This window comes from Orycteropus afer, unplaced genomic scaffold (genome assembly GCF_000298275.1).
Source record: "Orycteropus afer afer isolate SDZICR_OR568_19922 unplaced genomic scaffold, OryAfe1.0 scaffold00014, whole genome shotgun sequence".
Lineage (NCBI taxonomy): Eukaryota > Metazoa > Chordata > Mammalia > Tubulidentata > Orycteropodidae > Orycteropus > Orycteropus afer.
In genome coordinates this window covers 19423444-19443172 of record NW_006921601.1, presented here as the reverse complement: position 1 = coordinate 19443172, position 19729 = coordinate 19423444, and the positions used below count along the sequence as shown (strand labels likewise).

Here is a 19729-nt window from a genome sequence, read left to right as displayed (position 1 = left end):
TCCACAAACCATTTCCTTGCATCTATTCTACATTCAGAAGGTAAGGACTAACCTGGCCTTTCTCTGGGATCCTAAGGCTGACTCAGTCAGTACCAAGAGAGTCTTTGGATGTACACTTACCCAGTTCTTTCTCTTCTTTTTCTTTGAATCACTCTCTATGTTGCTGCCCACACTGGAGTGGCTGGTGGCGCTGTTGATGCTGGAGACACTATCAGAAGAGTGCTGCCTACGGATGCGGAGGTCTGCAGCCTGGGAGGTGCTGTTTCCTGGAGACCAGAGGTAGGGTATCAGCAGCTGCTGACTCAAGCCCATTCCTTTGTCCCAGGAAATGACCAATAAACTTAAATTCACACACTTGAGGACTATAAGGCATTTTCCTCTGAGACATTACCTTCTAGTTTTAAGATCCTTCAAAAAGTGGGAGCTCTGGCTTCCCACTTTCCGAAATTGAGGTCAGGTAAAGCTTAGAGAGAATGTTTCCCAAAACACAAGCTCTGTTAAGCCTTGGTCTTGTTAGTGGCCAGTGAGTCAATTCTGACTCATGGAGATCTCATGTGTTTCACATCACAACTGTGCTCCACAGGGTTTTCAAGGATGCGACCTGATGGAAGCAGACTGCAAGGCCTGTTTTCCTAAGCCCCTCTGGTGGGTTCTTAACCACCAACCTTTCACCTAGTTGTCAAGTATTTAGCTATTTGTGTCACCCAGTCTTAGATAGACCTAAAGTGTTCTTGTTTAAAATTGTAGCAACAGTCACCTTTGTGGTTAGTTCCTCTCCTTTGCTCTTTATGCTCCTTCACATTAGCCTTCTTTCAGCCCTTTGAAAACACCAAGCTCATCTCATCATTGGACCCTCACACATGCTAGACCCTCTGCCTCAAATGCTCTTTTCCCTCTACTCTGCCTGGACAGTCCTTGATAATCCTTCCCATTTCAACTCTATCATCACTTTTTCAGGAGGCATGATATATAAAGTAACCCTGGTAAGCACAGTGCCTAAGTCATTTGACTGCTAACCAGAAGGCTGGCAGTTCAAACCCACCAGCCACTCCTCAGAAGGAAAGTTGGGCAATCTACTTCTGTGGTGATACTGCGTTGGAAACCCAAGGAGGGGTCGTTATGAGTCAGGTCCGACTCGATGGCACATAACATCACTTTTTCAGGAGGTGTGACATATAAAGTAACCCTGATACCAGAAATAAAGAAACAAAATTTATAGATAGTTTTTCTCATGAGCACAGAACTACATCTCCAAACCCACTGCCATCAAGTCAGTTTTAACTCAATAGTGATCTTATAGGTCAGAGCAGAGCTGTTCCATAGGGTTTCCAAGGCTGTAAATCTTTACAAAAGCAGACTGCCTTATCTTTCTCCTGCGACACAGCTGGTGGGTTCAAACTGCTGACCTTTTGGCTAGCAGCTGATTCCTTTAACCACTATGCCACCAGAGCTTCTTGAACTAGCCCAGTTTTTAAGGGTATACCTGTTGTAGAGTCAGACTTGCATTTCAGTCCCATTTCTGCTGCTTACAACTCTATGGACTTAGGCAAGTGATTCTTATCCCTAAAATTCAGTAAGGGGAGTCACACCACAGGTTGTTGCCAAAAGGAAATGAGATCATCAAATGTTTAAAACGTTTAATGTGCTTAGACCTGCAATTTTTCCTGTTATGGATCATTCCAGTACATTCACATTTAACAAATTTAAAGTCTGTTCCAATTTTGCTGCATCGGCCATGACTACACCAGTTCGAAGCTCTGGTCTAAACGTTGTTTCTGCTACCTTACCTTTGCAGTTGAGTTCTGGTGTGTTAATTACTCCATTAATGGCAGCCTGTGCAGCTGCATTCTGTTTCTTAAGCAGCTCAATGGTTTTTCTTAACTCATTCAGTTCTGAATCCTGTGGAACAGAAGAAAGCATTGGTAATCCTAAAATTATTTGTATAGAGAATGGAGAACAAATTAGCTTCAACTGAGGAAAGTGGGGAACAAAGGAGTTCAATAAAACCTCTGTGTTATATAGGAAGTTGAATCAATTTTCAATGGGCATAAATGAGCACATAAAAGTAGTAAGAACCCTTTATGATTAAATTCCAACAGTTCAAGAAGTACACTATAATCTATGTAATTATCTGAAATGAAAGATAATACTAATTTTCAGTTTATTGTTAACTCCAAGCAAGAAGAGGGTGGGCAAAACCATATTTTCTGCCTTGCCTTTTGCTCAGCTGTCATGGTCAAACTCTGGAGTCTGATTGTCATGTTTCCAAGACTCTGCTCAAAGGCTGCCACAAGGTGAGCCTGGAGGGGAAAAACAAAGCTATGGGTTAATTACTTTGCAAGGCAAGAGTGCCTAAAAGGTGCTGGATCTTAAAGACTAAAAATGAACTCCTTAATGGGGCCATGTGATCAGCCCCTTCTACTTCTTCAGCCTCCTCTTGAATCCCACTCCCATCACTCTTTGGAATCCAGTTGCTCTAGCCTTTCACTTCCTCAAACACCCCGTACTCCTGCACTCTTTCCTACTGTAGGGCCTTTGTATATGCTTTTCTTCCCAGCTAGCATGCTCTTCTCTTCACACCCCTCCTTACCTAACTTACCTCTACACACCCTACTCAACAGAGCTCAGCTCTTGCCTCTATGACAACCTTAGGCTGGGGTGGTTTCCTCATATTCACTCACAAGCATACTGTACTTCTGATATGTACTTCATGGTATCACAGCTAAAAATACATGTAGTCTGTCTCCTTCCCTACATTGTAGGATGACCTATTGCTCATAGCTCAAGCTCATAGCAGAGGATCATATTGAACATATGTGTAGAATGAGTGAACAAAGTGGTTGACATATTGTGCCTGTTATAACTCTAGTTAATAAAAAGCCACTGAAAGGCCCACCTGCTACCTCCTTGGAGAAACCTTTCCCAGTTTCCTCAGGGAATTAAGACTTTCCCTAGGCTCCCTGCACTTTTATACACTTCTTCTAGAACACAATATCAGGTGTGCCATTATGTTGTATAGTAAGGAAGAAAATAAATGTTGCTAATTATAATAAAAGATGCATCCAGCTTTTAGAGATATTAAAATGTTAGAACATGTGCATTTCAGAATTGAAAAATAGGATGTTTTCCTGCCTGTACACTTCCCTGTGATCCTCCTCTTTAAGAATGCTTTTGTGTCCTAGCAGTAAGCCTCTGCCTAGGACGTGGAGTAGTAGTGAAATGTTGGTTCATTGAATGAGGATCTTGATAATATTGTTAAAACCAAGAATAAAGAATGGGCATTTTTTCAAGCAGCTGTGCTAAGAAATTTTTAGAAATCAAATTAAGAGAGATCCATTAGTCAGCCAAGATAGTCTAACTCCCAAACTCTTTTTGTATAAATGGGATCATGGAATGTCTCAAAGTTAGAGAGATTTGAGTGGCAGACAAGATTGACCAGCAGTAGGGGAACAGTTAATGAAGGTTGAGACATTGTCTGTCTTGCTCATCCTTGTATCCCCAGTACTGGCACAAAGAAGTCACTCGATAAATGTACGCAGAATGAGTGAATGAAGGACTGAAATGAAAAGCACTTAGCATAGGGAAGAAGCCCTGGTGGTACTATGGTTAAGTGCTCAATTGCAAACCAGAAGGTTGGGAGTACAAACCTACCACCAGCTCCACAGAAGAAAGACCTAGAGATCTATTCCTGTAAAGGAAAATCCTACAGGTCTGTTCCACACTGTCACACAGGGTTACCATGACTTGAAGTTGACTCAATTGCACCTAACAACAACAACAACAAAGGCATATGGGAAGGGAACAGGATTTAAAGTTAGAAGCCCTCATTTCTAATCCTAGCTCCTTTGATTTGCTCACAATTCTGAGCAAATCATCTAATCCTATTGGTCTTAGATTCTTCATCTATAAATGGGGACAATATCTATTTTTCTTCTCAGATTACTGTGAGCATTAAATGAACAAATGTAAGTGATAATGCTCTATAAACTAGTAAGGAAGTGTCTAACACAGGAATGAATGGGCGCTGTGAGGGAAAGGAAGTGACAGTAAAAATTATAAGAGATGTGTTAGCTGAAAACATGGGCACAGGGAGATAAAGAGAGGGTCTTAGGAAAGAGGTAGATGCAGGAGGGATGGGAAGAAGCAGTGGCAGCAGATACTAGAGGAGTGTTGGGAGAAGTGAGTTGATCATATTGTAAAATTCTAGAGAAAAAGATGACTGATACACATAGTGAAGAACGATGGGATAAGGACGGGGTTGGGGAGAAGACTGCCCTGGGCTGTGAGGAAGCTCAGTAGACAATTTCAGTTTAAGGAGAGATTTGAGGAATGAACCAGAGGCCGCTGTTACTAGACTTCACCAAAGAGGGATAGTTGAGGGTAAGCTAGGTCTAGGAGTAACTGTTGAGTTTTTTGTCCATCAGCTATAGGAGTTGGCAGGGAGCAAGACCACTTATAAGAGAAAAAATGGAAGAGCTGTTTTCTTTCTGAATGCATATCTTCTTCCCACTAAAAACAGAAAATGCCTCTGTATTTTAAAATAAAGACATATGTGTTAATTTGCCTTGTACAAGGTGCCAAAATCAAAGGCCATGTTGAAGACACTCACCCAGTGGCTAAGGAAATGGGCCAGGAAATGGAAGTCTAAAGGAATGACTACTAACCTTGCATTTAAAAAAAAAAAAAAAGACAAAGAAGTTTAAATGACTAAATTTCTATTTATTTCAACTTTGTGCTTTGTTGCCACTGTGATTCTTTTGGGTTGTCCACATTTTCTATGCAATTAAAAGCAAAAACCAAAACCTGACCCATGAAGGCTGTTACTGAGGGTGTTTTTACAAGCTCAAAGAGAAACCATATTTGCTCTGAAGGACCAGTTCATAGCAGAGGGTCTCGTTTTGCTGGCAAACCCAGGGACTGTTTTTGTCATGAGTGCAATTATGAAAATATGGGCCAATGAGGCCATTCCGAGCCTGGTACATAGCCACCCAACGACCTTCTCATCAATCACCATTCTCACATTCCCAGGGAAAACAAACATGAGTGGTAGAAAAACACCCAGAGAAGGTGGCTTTGAGTAGTTTGTCCTAGAAAAACAAACACAGCTTGGCCTGTGAGAAAGATGGCAGACAATAAAACATGCTTGCCCTGCCTGTGATGTGTAGTAAGACTAAATATTTACCTTAAAACAATACTGGATTCAATGGCTTTTGTGAGCAGCAAAAACACACTTTTGGAATAATGGAAGGGATCTCTTACTATGACCCTTCTAGAATAGAGAATGGAGCTCCAATTGGCCCTGGTGGCAGTACTGGGTCACTGCAGGAATTAATTATTTACAAGCAAATTATTTGCTGAGTAAGAGGAGCTCTGGTGGCACAGTGCCTATGACGGCTAACCAAAAGTTTGGAGGTTCGAACCTACCAGCCACTCCATGGAAGGAAGATGGAACAATCTACTTCCGTAAAGATCTACCGCCTCAGAAACCCAATGGGGGTTGCTATGAGTCGGAATTGACTCAATGGCAGTGGTTTTTTGATTTTGTTGATTAAGAAGGGTACTATGATTCTTAACAAGAAGGGTAATTCAGAATCATGTGGGAGTGGGGGTTGGTATCAAATCTCACATGCTTTACCTGGCAGACCCTGGCTCAATGGGCCTGGAGTTGGTCCTGGATTTTAGTGTACACATCTGGCTATCCAGATGAAGCATCTACCCACAGAATACCTCTGCTGGCTTTTTGGATAGGATCTAAGCCTCAAAATTCAGTTCTCCCATAAATTCCTGATGTGCTTTTGGTGGTATTACTGATGGAGGAAAAGGTAAAGAAAATAAAGGATTGTAAAACTTACAGGGGCCAAGAATGTTAGGGTTTTGGGAAAAACAATCAGAGTTCCAGAAATTCAGGAGCCTGAACAATAGTGATACTCAAAACTCACTGCCACTGTGTCAGATCTGACTCATAGCAACCCCTCCTTGGGTTTCTAAGGCAGTATCCCTACGGAAGTAGATTGGCCAACCTTCCTTCCGAGGAGTGGCTGGTGGGTTTGAACCGCCAGCCTTCTGGTTAGCAGTCAAATGCCTCAGGCACTACACCACCAGAGCTCCTGAACCTAGAATGGAGGTTAAGCATTGTGCTAGGCACTTTATATGCAGAATTTAAAGAGTACCAGTTTCTCTGAGTGGATACATTGCTATGGACTTGATTCTGACTCACAGTGACTCCATGTGACAGAGTAGAACTGCTCCACAGGGTTTCTAAGGCTGTCATCATTACAGAAGCAGATTGCCACATCTATCTCCCATGGAATGGCTGGTAGGTTAGAATCAATGACTTTTTGGTTAGCAGTTCAACGCTTAACCACTATGCCACCAGGTCTTCTTCCTTGAGTACACTCAGGCTCAAACTGGGAATTAACAGGTTGCTTTTGAGTCACACACATGGTGATTCCATGTGTGTCAGAGAATGATACTCTACAGGGTTTATAGTGGCGATTTTTTGGAATTAGATTGCCAGGCCTTTCTTCTGAGGTACTTCTAGGTAGACTTGAACCTCTAACCTTTTGGTTACACCATTTACATGATCCAAGGACTCCTAAACTAGGAATTACCTGGATAAAAACGCCAGGCAAATTCCAAGTACTGACCCCACTTCCTGGTTAAAGAAAGACAACATTTTAAAGTCGCTTTACAAAAATAAAAAAACCCTGCAAAGTTAAACAGGTTGCTTTATGAAAAGCTCACACAAATTTGTGGAGTCTCAGGCTGGGCTGTGCACTCCTGGACAGGAAGTCTGGCTTCAGAGCCTCTCAGCATCTTCCAAGATCTCAAGTTCCACCTTCTGAGCTGCAGCCCACACTGTCACGGCTCTGCAGCAGGCTGCTTTATAGACCTCTGCCTCCACGTAACCCCTGGGATCCTATTTTCACACCATTGTCCAGAATCTTTCTACAGAGCAAATCTGACCATTTCATTGCTCTGCTGAAAACTCACTGATACATCTCCACTAACTTCAGGATAATGTCCAAACTCTCAGCCTAACAGCTGAGACACTGTGATCTCACCCTTGCCTTTCTCCAAGGCCTCCTACGTCCTTCTCCCCAATATGTCCCTCCCCATACCCAAGCTCTAGATTTTAAACGCACCAAGATATTTCACCTTGGGCCTTTGCACAAACTGTTATTGATTAGAGTGATGGAATGCTGTCATCCCATGCATCCTCCCCTCTACACAATATCCATCAGAGCTCCACTCAGATGTCACCTCCTCCAGGCAGCCTTCCTGACCAATTCCCCCAAAACTGAGTTAGGTACTCCTCCTATATATTCCTGCAATCTCCTCCCTTTATCATAACAGTTATTATGTTCTAGTAAAATTGCTTGTTTTGTGTCTCTGCTGTATGAGAGACTGAATGTTAAGATAACAGTGACTGTGCTTGCTTTGCTGTTGAACCCTCAATGCCCGCAGCATAGCTGGCACTCAAACAGTTATGGAATTGAATGCTGGTTGGCAATGTCTCCTGAACATACAATGTGTGTATTATAATTACAGAGCAGCTGGCTATTTATTGTAGAGACCTGGTTTTCTTTCTTTCTCTCTCTCTCTCTTTTTTTTTTTTTTGCCTCTTTCTAGCTTCCCCAACACCTAAATATTAAAGTTTTCGACTGATCACATGACAATCCTTAGAGGTATCATCATTCTTCTATTTTACAGACAGGCAAACACAGGCTCTGAGGTTAAATAATCTGCCAAATTCACAGAGCCAGTAAGTGTCAGAGCTGACATTCACCCTTGGTTCCAAAACTCATGTTCTTTTTACTACACTGTACTTCTATGCTGTATAGAGTCAGGAGGCCTTCAGGTCATGCTCAGAGGCAGCAAGAGCTTCAGACAGATGGTCACCCCCTTATATCTGTACTCACATTTGCTGTCAACTGGGTGGTCAGAGCAGAAACCTTTTCCTGAGAGGCATCCAGCTCCCGCCGCAGTTTACGAATCTAAAAATGACAAGGGTCAAAGTTACTTGCTTTGAGAGTCCATTCCTAGGTTGAGCTGGGTAATAAAATATGATACTAGTGCAAGAAGAAATCCAATTAGTAAACTACTCCTTACCTCTGACTGGCATTTTTCTTCTGGCTGTAAGGAAAGAAAACATAAGGAAAATTAGACCCATTGAGGAACAATCTAGTCTAATCCAATTTGTGGGGAACCCATATTTCAACACTGACAGCAATCTTCTCTAGTGTATTTCTCTAGATAAACTGGTTTAATTAATTTGACCAATCAAAAAGGGTCAAATACAAACAACACATTACTGTAAAAATTAGAAGGAATTAGAACAACACTTCCAATTATTTGGTTGTGAGGAGCCACCCCACCTCCACTGGATATGGGGTGGTGGGGATAGGGTAAGATGCTATGAGAAGGTACAAGATAATCTTTTAGTGTAAGTATATCCTATGAAATACCAGGACCTTATTCTAAAAAGTCATCTGCTGTTGATCTGAATTTCAAATGTAATTTGATGTTCCATATTTTATCTGGCAACCCTAGCTGAGGGTTGGGAGAACTGCTCATGTCAGTTTATCCCTCCCTCCAATCTCCCTAGGAAACTGTAGCAAGAACAGTGGCCCTCAATGAGGGTGACTAGGAAGCCCTATCAGCCAGGTGGGTGACTCTCTGGACTGAGAGGATACATGTGACCTTTACCTTCCTTGTGCCCTACCTCATGTCCCCCAATTACCTGTGTCCTGGGGAGTAACAGCAAAGCCTAAGGCCCCTCTTACTGACAGAATCCTTATGTCTGTGGTGACACAGCTACCTGCCAAGCTGAGACTACCTCTCTCCTCCTAAAGGGGAATTTGCATGGGTGAGGAAATCTATTTGCTGCAGAGGGAACTGTTTTCTCCATCTCATGGGTTCCCACTGAGGCCCATAAAACAGGAACCCATCCATCCCTTCTTAGAAATGTTGGGAGTATTCCTACCCTTTTGACCATTCCACCGCAGGCACTACAGGGTAGAGGAGCAACTTGGGAACCAGGTAGAGGAGCAACTTGGGAATGAAAATCAATAAGGACTGTTTTGTCCTTGAGACCCCACTGTGTGTCCTAATCCAATTTTACTAGTGATGAAACCATTATTTTAAAAAACCAGTACTTCTCCATTAGTTCTGATGTCTCAGCATGCAGAGACCCCACAGACCTCATACCCACCAGCTGGGGCAAGTGGGTAGCTGCTTCCTGACTGACTTCCCCTTCACCCCCTTCTCCCATTGCCCTAACTCCTCCTGATCCTGCCCAAGAGCTCCCCTCTTACAGTCTGGTTCCTAACAACAGCAACATATTTTTAAGTACACTAGGGCCAAAAAATTTAATCCTTGTAGTAATCCCATAAAGCAGGTTGTCTGTATTCCTTCTGTGGCTCAGAGAAGTTAAGTATCTTTCTAGCCTAAGTTCACACAGCTGTACAATATCATCAAAGAAACATTTTCAGAAGAACTTTGGGATAGATGTCCTCAAGGCTCACTCTTCCCTCCCAGATAATATTCATCCACCTTTCTTTGTCCATCCATTCTCTTCCTGTCACACATTCACTGATTTCCTACTATGTCCCAGGCTTTGTTTTAAGAAGCCAGGACATGGGTGTGGGCAAGACCATGTTCTTGACTTCATGTTGCTTACATTCTGGTAATAAGAAACCAAAAACCAAACTCACTGCTGTCGAGTTGGATCCAACTCATAGCGACCCCTCCTTGGGTTTTGGAGGTGGTATCACCACGAAAGTAGACTACCCAACTTTCCTTCCAAGGAGTGGCTAGTAAGTTTGAACTGCCAGCCTTCTGGTTAGCAGTCAAATGCTTTAGGCACTATGCCACCAGAGCTCCTCATTCTGGTAATAATAACCAGCATTTACTAAGTCCTTACCATATACCAAGCATTTTACATTTATTATTCATTCAATTCTCAAAATTACCCTTTGAATAAGTACTAATACTACTGCTTTCTGTTTTGCAGCTGAAACAATGCCACAGAGAGGTTAAGTCACATGGTCAGCATTGGTAACTGGTGGAGCTGGGATTGAATCCAAGGCAGTCTGGCTCCAGAGCCTATGATTTTAACCAGCATATTTTCCTGCAGCCACATTTTCATGGATGCTTTCTAGAAACAAGGCTCCTGACTTGTGAGTCTGACCCAAGCAGAAAAATTGATGGCGAGAGTGTCACAGTTAACACAGCCTGTTAGCAGACTGAACCATCCATACAGGACCAGCCCAGCTTCTAAACACTTCTGTATCAAGAGGCTTTAATAGTCCCTCCTCATGCTACCACCACCACTGACTGTCACTGTGCCCACCTATCTCTTGGGTTGGGTGCTCATTCTCAAAAGCAGCCTGAAGAAACCATAGGCTTTGCATCTTGCCCCCAGGTGTTGTTGCTCTTCTGTACATCTGGGAAGTCCCATGTGAAGCTACTAAACTTCTATTCAGCACCTCTCCTGGGAACTCAACTGCTGTTCCCTACCAACCAAGAAAGCAAATCTGATACCACATGTGGCCTCTTAGACTTTCTCTACTCCAAGGGCTGGCATAACAGCTGTTTAAACATCATGTAATCTGTAATTAAAATTACATTTGTAATTAACATTACAGGCAGAAGGACCATTTTTGAATATCTAAAAATTATAGAGTTTTTAGGAGTCTCTGGGTGGTGCAGACAACTAGACTACTAGCTAGAAGGTTGGCAGTTCTAATCTACCCGGAAAAACTTTGGAAGACAGGCTTGACAATCTGCTCTGAAAGGTCCCAGCCTTGAAATCACTATGGGGCAGCTCTACTCCTGACATGGGAAAGCCATGAATTGGAATTGACTAGATGGCAACTAACAACAGGAACAAAACAGAGTTCTTAGGGGAAGAACTTATTGCCATCCAGTAAGAAGATTTAAAACTCTCATCTATTAAGCAGGACCTTTGGTCTGGGTCTAAGGCAACTTAAGACATTTCAAAGATCTCTTCTTTAGGTATCAAAATAGAACTGTGCTATATATCTTAGCATGTACAAAGGCACCTGAGTATTTGTTTCAGAATTTCATCATCACCAAGTTGCCAATAATAGATAAGGGGCTCCTTAATAGAAAAGGTCAAAGTATAGCCAAACTTAGTTTTCTTTGGAACTAGCAGACTTCTCCAGCATGAAAATACTCAAATGTTAGACTATTTTTAAAAATCTGCAAAAGGTCGGGACCATGATCACAGGGGATATCAAGCTCAATTGACATAACATACTACACAAAAACACTGTTCCACATCCTACTTTGGTGAGCAGTGACTGGGATCTTAAAAGCTTGCAAGCGGCCATCTAGATGCAACCATGGGTCTCTCCTCATCCAGAGCAAAGAAGAATGAAGAAAACCATAGACACATGGAAACAATTAGTCCAAGCGACTGGTACACCATGCAATCCTCAGCCTATATGACTATGAGACCAGAAGAACTAGATGGTGCCCAGCTACCACTGTCAACCACTCAGAAAGGCATATATGTAGGAGATCCTGGACAGAGTGGGAGAACAATGTGGAACAAAACTCAAAATCATTATGTTTTTTAAAAAAAAGGGGGACCAGGTTTGCTGGTCTGAAAGAGGCTGGTGGAGCCCTGAGACTATGGTCCCTAGCTGCCCTTTGGGTCTGGAATTGAACCCACTCCTGTGACTTCCAGCCTAACAAAAGACAGGCATATGAGATGAACATTTATATTAGGTAGGCAGACTCCTTGGAGAGATCAATCATGGGAGAATAGAAGGGCTGTGTATGTACAGGGAGATGCTTCGGGGGCAGGAGTGCATGGGAGGGAAGGACACAGGGAAGAGCTAACTATGGGGAGGAAGTGGGAAGAGACCTGTTGCATTGTGGGGGATTACAGTCAATGTCATGAGACAAAGTTTATGTGAACTGCTGTGTGGAAGATGAATTTGCTCCATAAACCTTCACCTAAATCACAATTAAAAAAAAAAAAATCTGCAAAAAGGACCTATATCCTTAGAAAAGGCACCCATAAGAACTGCAAATGGGAACCTTTGACTCCACGACTTGTGAAGCATCAAAAATTGTAGGGATCTCAGAGACCATCCTGCCAAACTCCCTGACACAGAGAGCAAGACTAAGAGACACTCAGAATAATGAAGTCAATTGTCCAAAATCACACAGTGAGAAAAACTCTAAGATTAGACTTCCAGTCTATTGCTATCCAGACAGACACAGAACTAAAAACAATTACTATTAGTTTTTGGTAATTTGTGAATTTAAATCAACTCAGAAAGGACAATTTCAAATTTCATGCAAACACCAGCTTCATGTCCACACGCCCAGAACAACAGCCACCGGAATAGAGGCCTTTCACTGTATGAGCTTCCTGTGGCTGGCATGAGGGGGGACCCAGGAATTGAACATGGTATTTTCTTAGATGTGAATACTTAGAGTTGGAAAATCACACTCTTTCTCTCTAAGGCTGGCTGATACAGGCCAGCCTCTCGTTTGTCACTCTTCTAAAAAGGGTCCCCCGATCTGTGTTGGGAATGCTACTAGGACAACACAATGCTTGGGCAGCAGAGTGTCTGCTACAGCTGTTGTTCATCGACCCCACTGAACCACAGAGCTCCATATCCCCTGCTGCCTCTAGCACCTCCAGCTTCATCGTTCAGCAGCTCCTCTCTACCTAAAGCACATCCTCAAGTCTTAGCCCACAGCCTGGAATACTTTACAGATAATGAAACTGGGGTGCACAAAGGATTAATAAGTTGTAAGGCTTTTTTCTTTTTTTTCCCAAATCTACCAGCAGATGGACAAGACTTCTCACACATTCTAACGAGTCAGCACCCAAAGTGCAAAGCCACTTAAACAAAGCAGCCAGTTCCTAATTTATTAGCAAGCACATTAAAATCAGTAGCTGTCTGTGAAGTTCAAATCTTGTTCCCTAATGATTTTGATCCCCTTATAATGGAAATGCTCTCTATAGGAGGAACACTTATATCTCATTCTCCAGACACTTGATAAAGGAGCCCCAGCCAAATGGCATTTCATTATACTCACTGTAGAATAAATTGATGATGTGCTGGAAACCAAGGAGAGTGAGGATCCGTGAACTATAAAAAAAAAAGAATTGAACAGCTAGCTGCTTTGAAGCCAGAAAGAGGGGAAGGAAAACAGTGTTACAGAGCACCACCAGGCCGAGACATTAACACAGAACAACTTAATCTCACCTTGATTCAATCCTTCCTGGTCTGATGAGTGATCAGTGCCAAGTAAGGGAAAATGTGCTAAGAGTCATTCTCATTATCACATTTTTTTCTACAACCTTTTAAACACTTTTTTTTTCCCTATCAAAATAATACATGATCGTTGAATAAAAATTTTCAAGTACAGAGAAGTGTTAACAAGCATATTCACCACCGTAACCTTCATGACTCATCATTCCATTACCCAGAGGCCACCTGTGACTGCTTCATCATATTGTATTGCAGTCTTTTAACAGATATATTGTTCGAGGGTTGAGATTGTGCTGCATATATACTTTATACCCTAGTAGCTTCTGTTACTTGTACTTGGAGAAAAAAATGAGCTGATCATTTTGAACCTAAGGGTCTATTAGCCACAGTAACTGCATTCTAGATGACCAGGGAGCAGCACATTCACTAAAATACAGATTCTTCATTAGATTTATCATATCTACAAAGTCTGCAGAGAAAGTAGTGATCTTTTTCCCATTTCTGACTTACATTTTTGCATTAGCCATCCTCAGCACCTTGTTTAGCACCCCTCCTACCCCAAGCCAATAGTGGCATTATTTGTTTTCATGTAATTTTAAAGCATGACCTTTCCTAGGACAGGGTATTTTGGCTGCCTTCTCTTTGTGGAAACCAGCTTCTTTAATGGCATTTTCTTGGTAATCTCTTGGCAACTTGTTTGAAAGACAGAAATACTCCCATCTAGACATCAAGGGCCTTTTAACTGGGCACAGCTTTCCTGACCATGGGTAGAATGCCTCTCCCCCAACACCACTCTGTAACCTGTGGTCTGAAATTAGGAGGCTCAGGAGTATTTTTCCAAGTGTACTAAATGGCATTTACTTACCACCCAAGAAGTAAACTTAACTTGGACTGCAGTCAGCCGAAGCTCCTTGCCAACAAGATGAGTGGCTGAGCCTAATACTCAGGGCCCTCCGTACCATCTTTTCAACAAAGCTTCTCTGACCACCCACTCTTGCTTTATACATTTATCACACTGTGTGTCTTCTACACAGAAGAGAAGAGTCTTCTGCACTTCTCTGTCATACATGCCCTGCATGGTACTTTACTGCCTTGGAGTCACTGTCCACATAGTTCCTTCTGTTTAGGATGCTTCTAATTTCTGTCTGTCGAAATCTCTAGGATTGGCTCCGAGGATGCCCTCTCCCTGGATCCTGTCTTCATTTCCCTGACCACCACCCGGAGGGGCTTCCTCCCTCTTCTCAGCTCAGGTAGCTCTTAGCTTGCCATTCTGGCCCTTTTCTCTCTTAGCAAGTGCCTGCTGCTCTGAGGCTGTCCCTACAGCACCACGTACACCCATCCTCCTCAGCAGTGGCCTGAGATCTAGATCTTTTCTTCCATTTCTTCTCCCTCCATGACTCATCTGACCCATGCCCCACAAAAAATCAGTTTAATGTATTAATGGTTCATAATGGCTTTTGGTGCTAATATGCCTACACATTAACAGAGGCTCTGATGCCCCAACCTAGTGGCCTCACGTTCAAGGGAGTGAGTTACAGACAACTCCCGGTGACACAAAACACTGGGTGGGAGATTATTCTGGAGGCCAAGTTGGGGAAGCTATGTAGGTAACATGGAGCCACCTTTCAATCATACTTGTGCGGATGTCCCTGCAGAGGCCTTGTCCATAGGCCTGCACAGGGCTGCTGTGTGCAAGCTTTTCTCCAAGTCGTAAACACAGACTTATTGACTTGCTTCCAGCAATATCTCAGGGTAAGCTTGGTGCCTTCGGCAGAGAAGTACATTTGGCAGGCTTTCTCTGTGATTAACTCTACGCACTTGGCAAATAGCAACAGCAAGGCTGTGGTCCGAAGAAACAGAGTCTTTGATTTCTAGAGTCAACCCCAAAACTGAATATAGCCTACCTGTGTCTTTCTTGCCCATTATTCCTGCCTCCCTACCTTTCTCCCTGTGCAAATGCTGCCCTTCTTGTCCCCCATGGTTGCCTGTTCTAAGGAGTGCATCTCCCTGATGTAGGTGTTGAACTTGCAGGCCTGACTATTGTTTGACTGAGAGTTAACCCAGAGGACTGAGTTCAATTCCAGCCCTGAAGGGTGGCTTGGGTACTTTTGGACAACAAAATGCATACGGGAATTCCAAGGCCAAATAGCTAAAGGATGCCATACAGTTTGCCTCCTAAAGCACTTGACTGCTAACCAGAAGGCTGGCAGTTCAAACCCAACCAGCCACTCCTCGGAAGGAAGGTTGGGCAATCTACTTCTGTAGTGATACCGCCTCGGAAACCCAAGGAGGGGTTGCTGTGAGTCGGGTCCGACTTGAGGGCATGTAACAACAACAACAACATACGTGATAGGGGTGAATCACTGGACAGAATGAAGTAATTTGTCCCAAAAAGATAGAGCACGTTTCAAAATTATTTTTGCTAAACTACACTTTCCAGATTTCGCTCACTACATCTTCACTTTAATCTTTTGAAGCAGGTACAGGATTTTCCACATTTTAGTGAATTGAAAGCAGAGGCTGAGCAGGGTCAAGCCCCTTACCCAAGGTCATAAAACTACCAGTGGAGGTCCTGGGATTTCAACCACATCTGTGACCCAAGGATTACAAACACAAGCGAGTTACAGTAATAGATTTCTGTATTAATAAGCTGCTTTGTTCCTGTGGATTCCATATAAACTGAGAGGTGGTAGTTTCTGAGTTCTAGACTATACTAGCTCTTCATGATGACTTAGGAAGTCACTGGATTATTTTTTTTCCTCCAAAAACATGCATTTTAAATATACTTTCAGCATTTCCTTAAACATATGTGATTAAAGTTGACTTGAAGATTGCATAATGTATTTGCTGAAAATTAATTTACCTGAAATAACTCTGAAAGGTTGCAACTGGGCCACGCCTGTACCTAATCTACATATTTATGATTCCCTGTACCTAATCTACATATTTATGATTCCCGCTTCCTTCAGAATGTAAAGTGCTAATTACATCACCCAGAAACCTCATACAAGTACCTGGGCTAATTGCTCCTAAACTTCTATCCTGTTTTATGGCATATAATGTACCTAATTGACTATTATAAGTAGGTTCTAAGATGTGGCAGTCTGCCTCTATAAAGATTTACAGCCTTGGGAACCATACGGAGCAGTTCTACTGTCCTACAGGGTCCCCATGAGTTGGAATCAACTTGACAGCAGTGGGCTTACTTTGTTTCTGTAATGTAATATCCTTGGAAGTCAATCTAATGCTAAATCTCCCAGGTGAAAATGTAAAGTTACATGTTAACAGTATATTGACAACAGTCCCTGCAAATGTGATTTTTACCTCTCTGCCATCAGTTCCACATCAGCATGAATCATGAGGTTTACAAAAGTCTAGACACTGCTTGTGGGCAAGCATTTTTTATCAACGTCATGCTGAAATCCCAGCTATTCCACAGTTGCGTAGCCTGACAGCCTGATTCCAGATGGAATAAATACAAGTTATCTGATGATACTCTAATGGCCCCTGGACCTTTATGAGGCAAAGTGTGCTTGTTTGGACAAGTTTCAGTTCAAACATGGTTTCAGTCCTGAACATGGTTCAGGCAGGTACACATAGGACAGAGAAGATGAATATGGCATAGGACAAACTCCATGTGCAAGTCATCATCGAGGAGGCCAGGACATACTCTGTGGCCATGCTTGGCTAGCACACTTACTGGAAAAAAGTTAAAAACAAACTGTCTACTCCTTCACCTTATGGTTGATATATCCTCCACTAGTATAGCTCTAAGGGTTTGTATAATTAATTTCTAGCTCTTAAATCTACAAAAACACACTCAATAACTCCAGATCCAGTTCTCCTTAATCCTCTGTCCCAGCAGGTTCCCATATATGGATTTACAGACTTGCATCTGCTCACTGGATGCAAACGATACATAAATCAGGGGGAAGAGTATTAAGTTGCCAGGAAGATTAACCAGGGGCAACCATTGTGCAACTAAACTCTTTAAAACTTTTGTTAAAAAGAAAACTGGCCTAAAGCAGAGTCCTTCATCTTGTTTCTCTTCCTCTTACTTGGGGTTTCTTAAACCATCTCAAGTTTGTTCTTTTCTACTGGGAGGATGCTGGGCATGACTCCCAACTCTCACAGGAACTAGGAACTGAGGTAAGCACTTGTGACTTCCTCTCCCACGTTCTGTTCTGTCGCTGGCGAAAAAGGCACACCTGAAGGTAAAGCCCTCAGCCTGGGCTCCCCTATCCTCTGCCTGGGGGGGGGTTCTAGCTACCAGGAAGACAACACTGAAGCTGTGTCTACAGGCTGTGACATGTAATAACATTATGGTAAAAATGTTAACATTTATATGCATTGTCTCATTTAATTCTTATAATTCCGTGAGGTAGGTGCTATCATTACTCTCATTTTATTGGTGAAAATGGCACAGAGAGGTGAAGTAACTTGCCCAAGATCATGTATTAAAGAAGTGGTGGAGCTGGAATTCAACCCCTGCAGTCTGCCTCCACGCTCTCCACCATTAGTCAATCAGTTACTGCCACCCACGTCCTATCAGCCCATCTTTGAGAAGCTTTTAAAGGGGTTAGAAGTGACGTCCCTCTGCAACAGTTTCACTGCTTGCTCCCCTAACTCACACCTCAAGGAACAGTGAAAGAGAAATGAACTGAGTGATGAAGATGGCTCACACAGTTCTCCGAAAAATTTTTCTCCCACCTTTTCAATTACAATGAACAAAATGTGGTAAATCCAACCCAAAATATTTATAATCAGTAACCAAAGAAGAAAATGGGCATCACTGAAGGCAATACACATAAAAAAACCCCTGGTGCTTGTGTAAAGAAATAGAAAATTTTATTTACTTACTTATTTTTAAATTTTCATTTTTGTAGTGTTTCCCCCCTACACACACCCCTGGTCACCAACAAAGAGAAACAGAAAATTTTGGCATGAAGCAGTGAGGCAGAACTGCCCACAGCCTCCCAGAGCCATGCGTGTGGGCCAGCACAGGGAAATAAACGCTCCGTGAACTTGCTCTGCTGGGCTGGTAAGCCAGTAGCTGAGCTTCAAGATGCAAATGTATACCAAGAAGCTGGGGCCCAAGTCCAGGAGGGAGAAGCTGGAGCAGAAGGTTACTCTAAGGTTCACCAGAGCTTTTTCAGGAACCTCTTCCCTAAAATCCTCCAAGACTAAGAAAGGGTCAGATTCTACCATTCAGAGTTTCTTAAACCTGTACTCCTGAGCCCTGACCTTCAGGACATGGGGCAGTACTGGAAGCACTTACAGGTGACTTTCAGGTCAATAAAGTGACCATCAAACACACTGTGTAATAATCTGAGAGATGGCAAATCTCTGCTTACCTTCTTCAAACCCATCCCGGAATGAGCCAGAGCGGCTCATGGTTCTGCTCTTCTCATCCAGGGACATGGAGCTATTCCGGAAGCGGCTGTCGGTATATGGGTCATACTGCCCATCGGCATTGGAGAGGCTGTGGGTCCTCAGCATGGTTGGGTTAGACAAGCTCATCTGGGTGACAGTGGTGGGACTCGCTGGAATGAAAGGAATGGAATCAAGAGTTTGGAAATTTCATATCTCTTTTTAGATCCTGGATGGGGACAAAGAGAAGTCTGCTTATTGTCAGCCATGTACATTCCTGCCAATTTCTCTGTCTATTTTCTAAAAGGTGGTCATATCAACACCTGAGATATAAACTCACAGCTAAAAGTAAGGGAGGAAAGACAGGTCATTTCTAAAGCAAGGCTCTGGGCCCTGGTTTTCCAACTTGGCACGTTCAGACAAGCCAGTGTCACCTTCCAGGCATGAGCTAATTACTCCCCGGACTCATCTGAAACAATTCTCTCTAAAGCCCAAGCCCAAAATAGTCCAACCCCGCTTTTGATCAGATGGGAAGCATTTGTGCATGACAAGAATCTCTTGCCTCAAAGAGTTATGGCTGGGAAAGAACAACATGAACACAGATTTCATTGCTTCGGATACGGAACATTTAATAATGCTGCACATATTAAGTACATAGCTTTCAACTCAAAGGGGGCACATTTATCAAGCCAAAACTGGCCTTATTAAAATGTTGTCCATTTTAGTAACATATAGTATTTTTCGGAGGTACCCAATTAGTTAATCAAAAATGAAGATTTAATGTATGATAACATTTTTTATAATGTACTTTTTATTTGCTGACTCAAACTGTTTCTTTCACACAGAAGCACAAGGGAGAAGTGTTCTAAAAATACTTCCACATGTCTTTGATTATTAATTATGTCGATTCCTTCATCCTGTGAGTATACTTTGGATTATCTTCCCCTATGTATTAACTTTCACTTACACATTTTTAAGCACTCCTGCTCATCATGTCCCTTGGCTATAAAGAAAATTATATATATATATATGGGAGCTCTGGTAGCATAGTGGCTAAAGCATTTGACTGCTAACCAGAAGGCTGGTGGTTCAAACCC

General features: G+C 42.6%; 1 protein-coding gene across 1 annotated transcript in view; it reads right to left on the bottom strand.

Moving 5' to 3' along the window:
* NAV2 (neuron navigator 2) overlaps window positions 1-19729 on the bottom strand; it is a 494616-nt gene that overhangs the window by 34878 nt on the left and 440009 nt on the right. Inside the window, exons 19-25 of the mRNA XM_007955845.2 lie at window positions 18617-18805; window positions 13087-13139; window positions 8113-8136; window positions 7923-7997; window positions 2217-2300; window positions 1788-1899; window positions 121-266 (exon numbers count right to left, since the gene is read on the bottom strand). Of these exons, the coding sequence (XP_007954036.1) occupies window positions 121-266; window positions 1788-1899; window positions 2217-2300; window positions 7923-7997; window positions 8113-8136; window positions 13087-13139; window positions 18617-18805 (683 nt within the window). The remainder of the gene's footprint in view (window positions 1-120; window positions 267-1787; window positions 1900-2216; window positions 2301-7922; window positions 7998-8112; window positions 8137-13086; window positions 13140-18616; window positions 18806-19729) is intronic.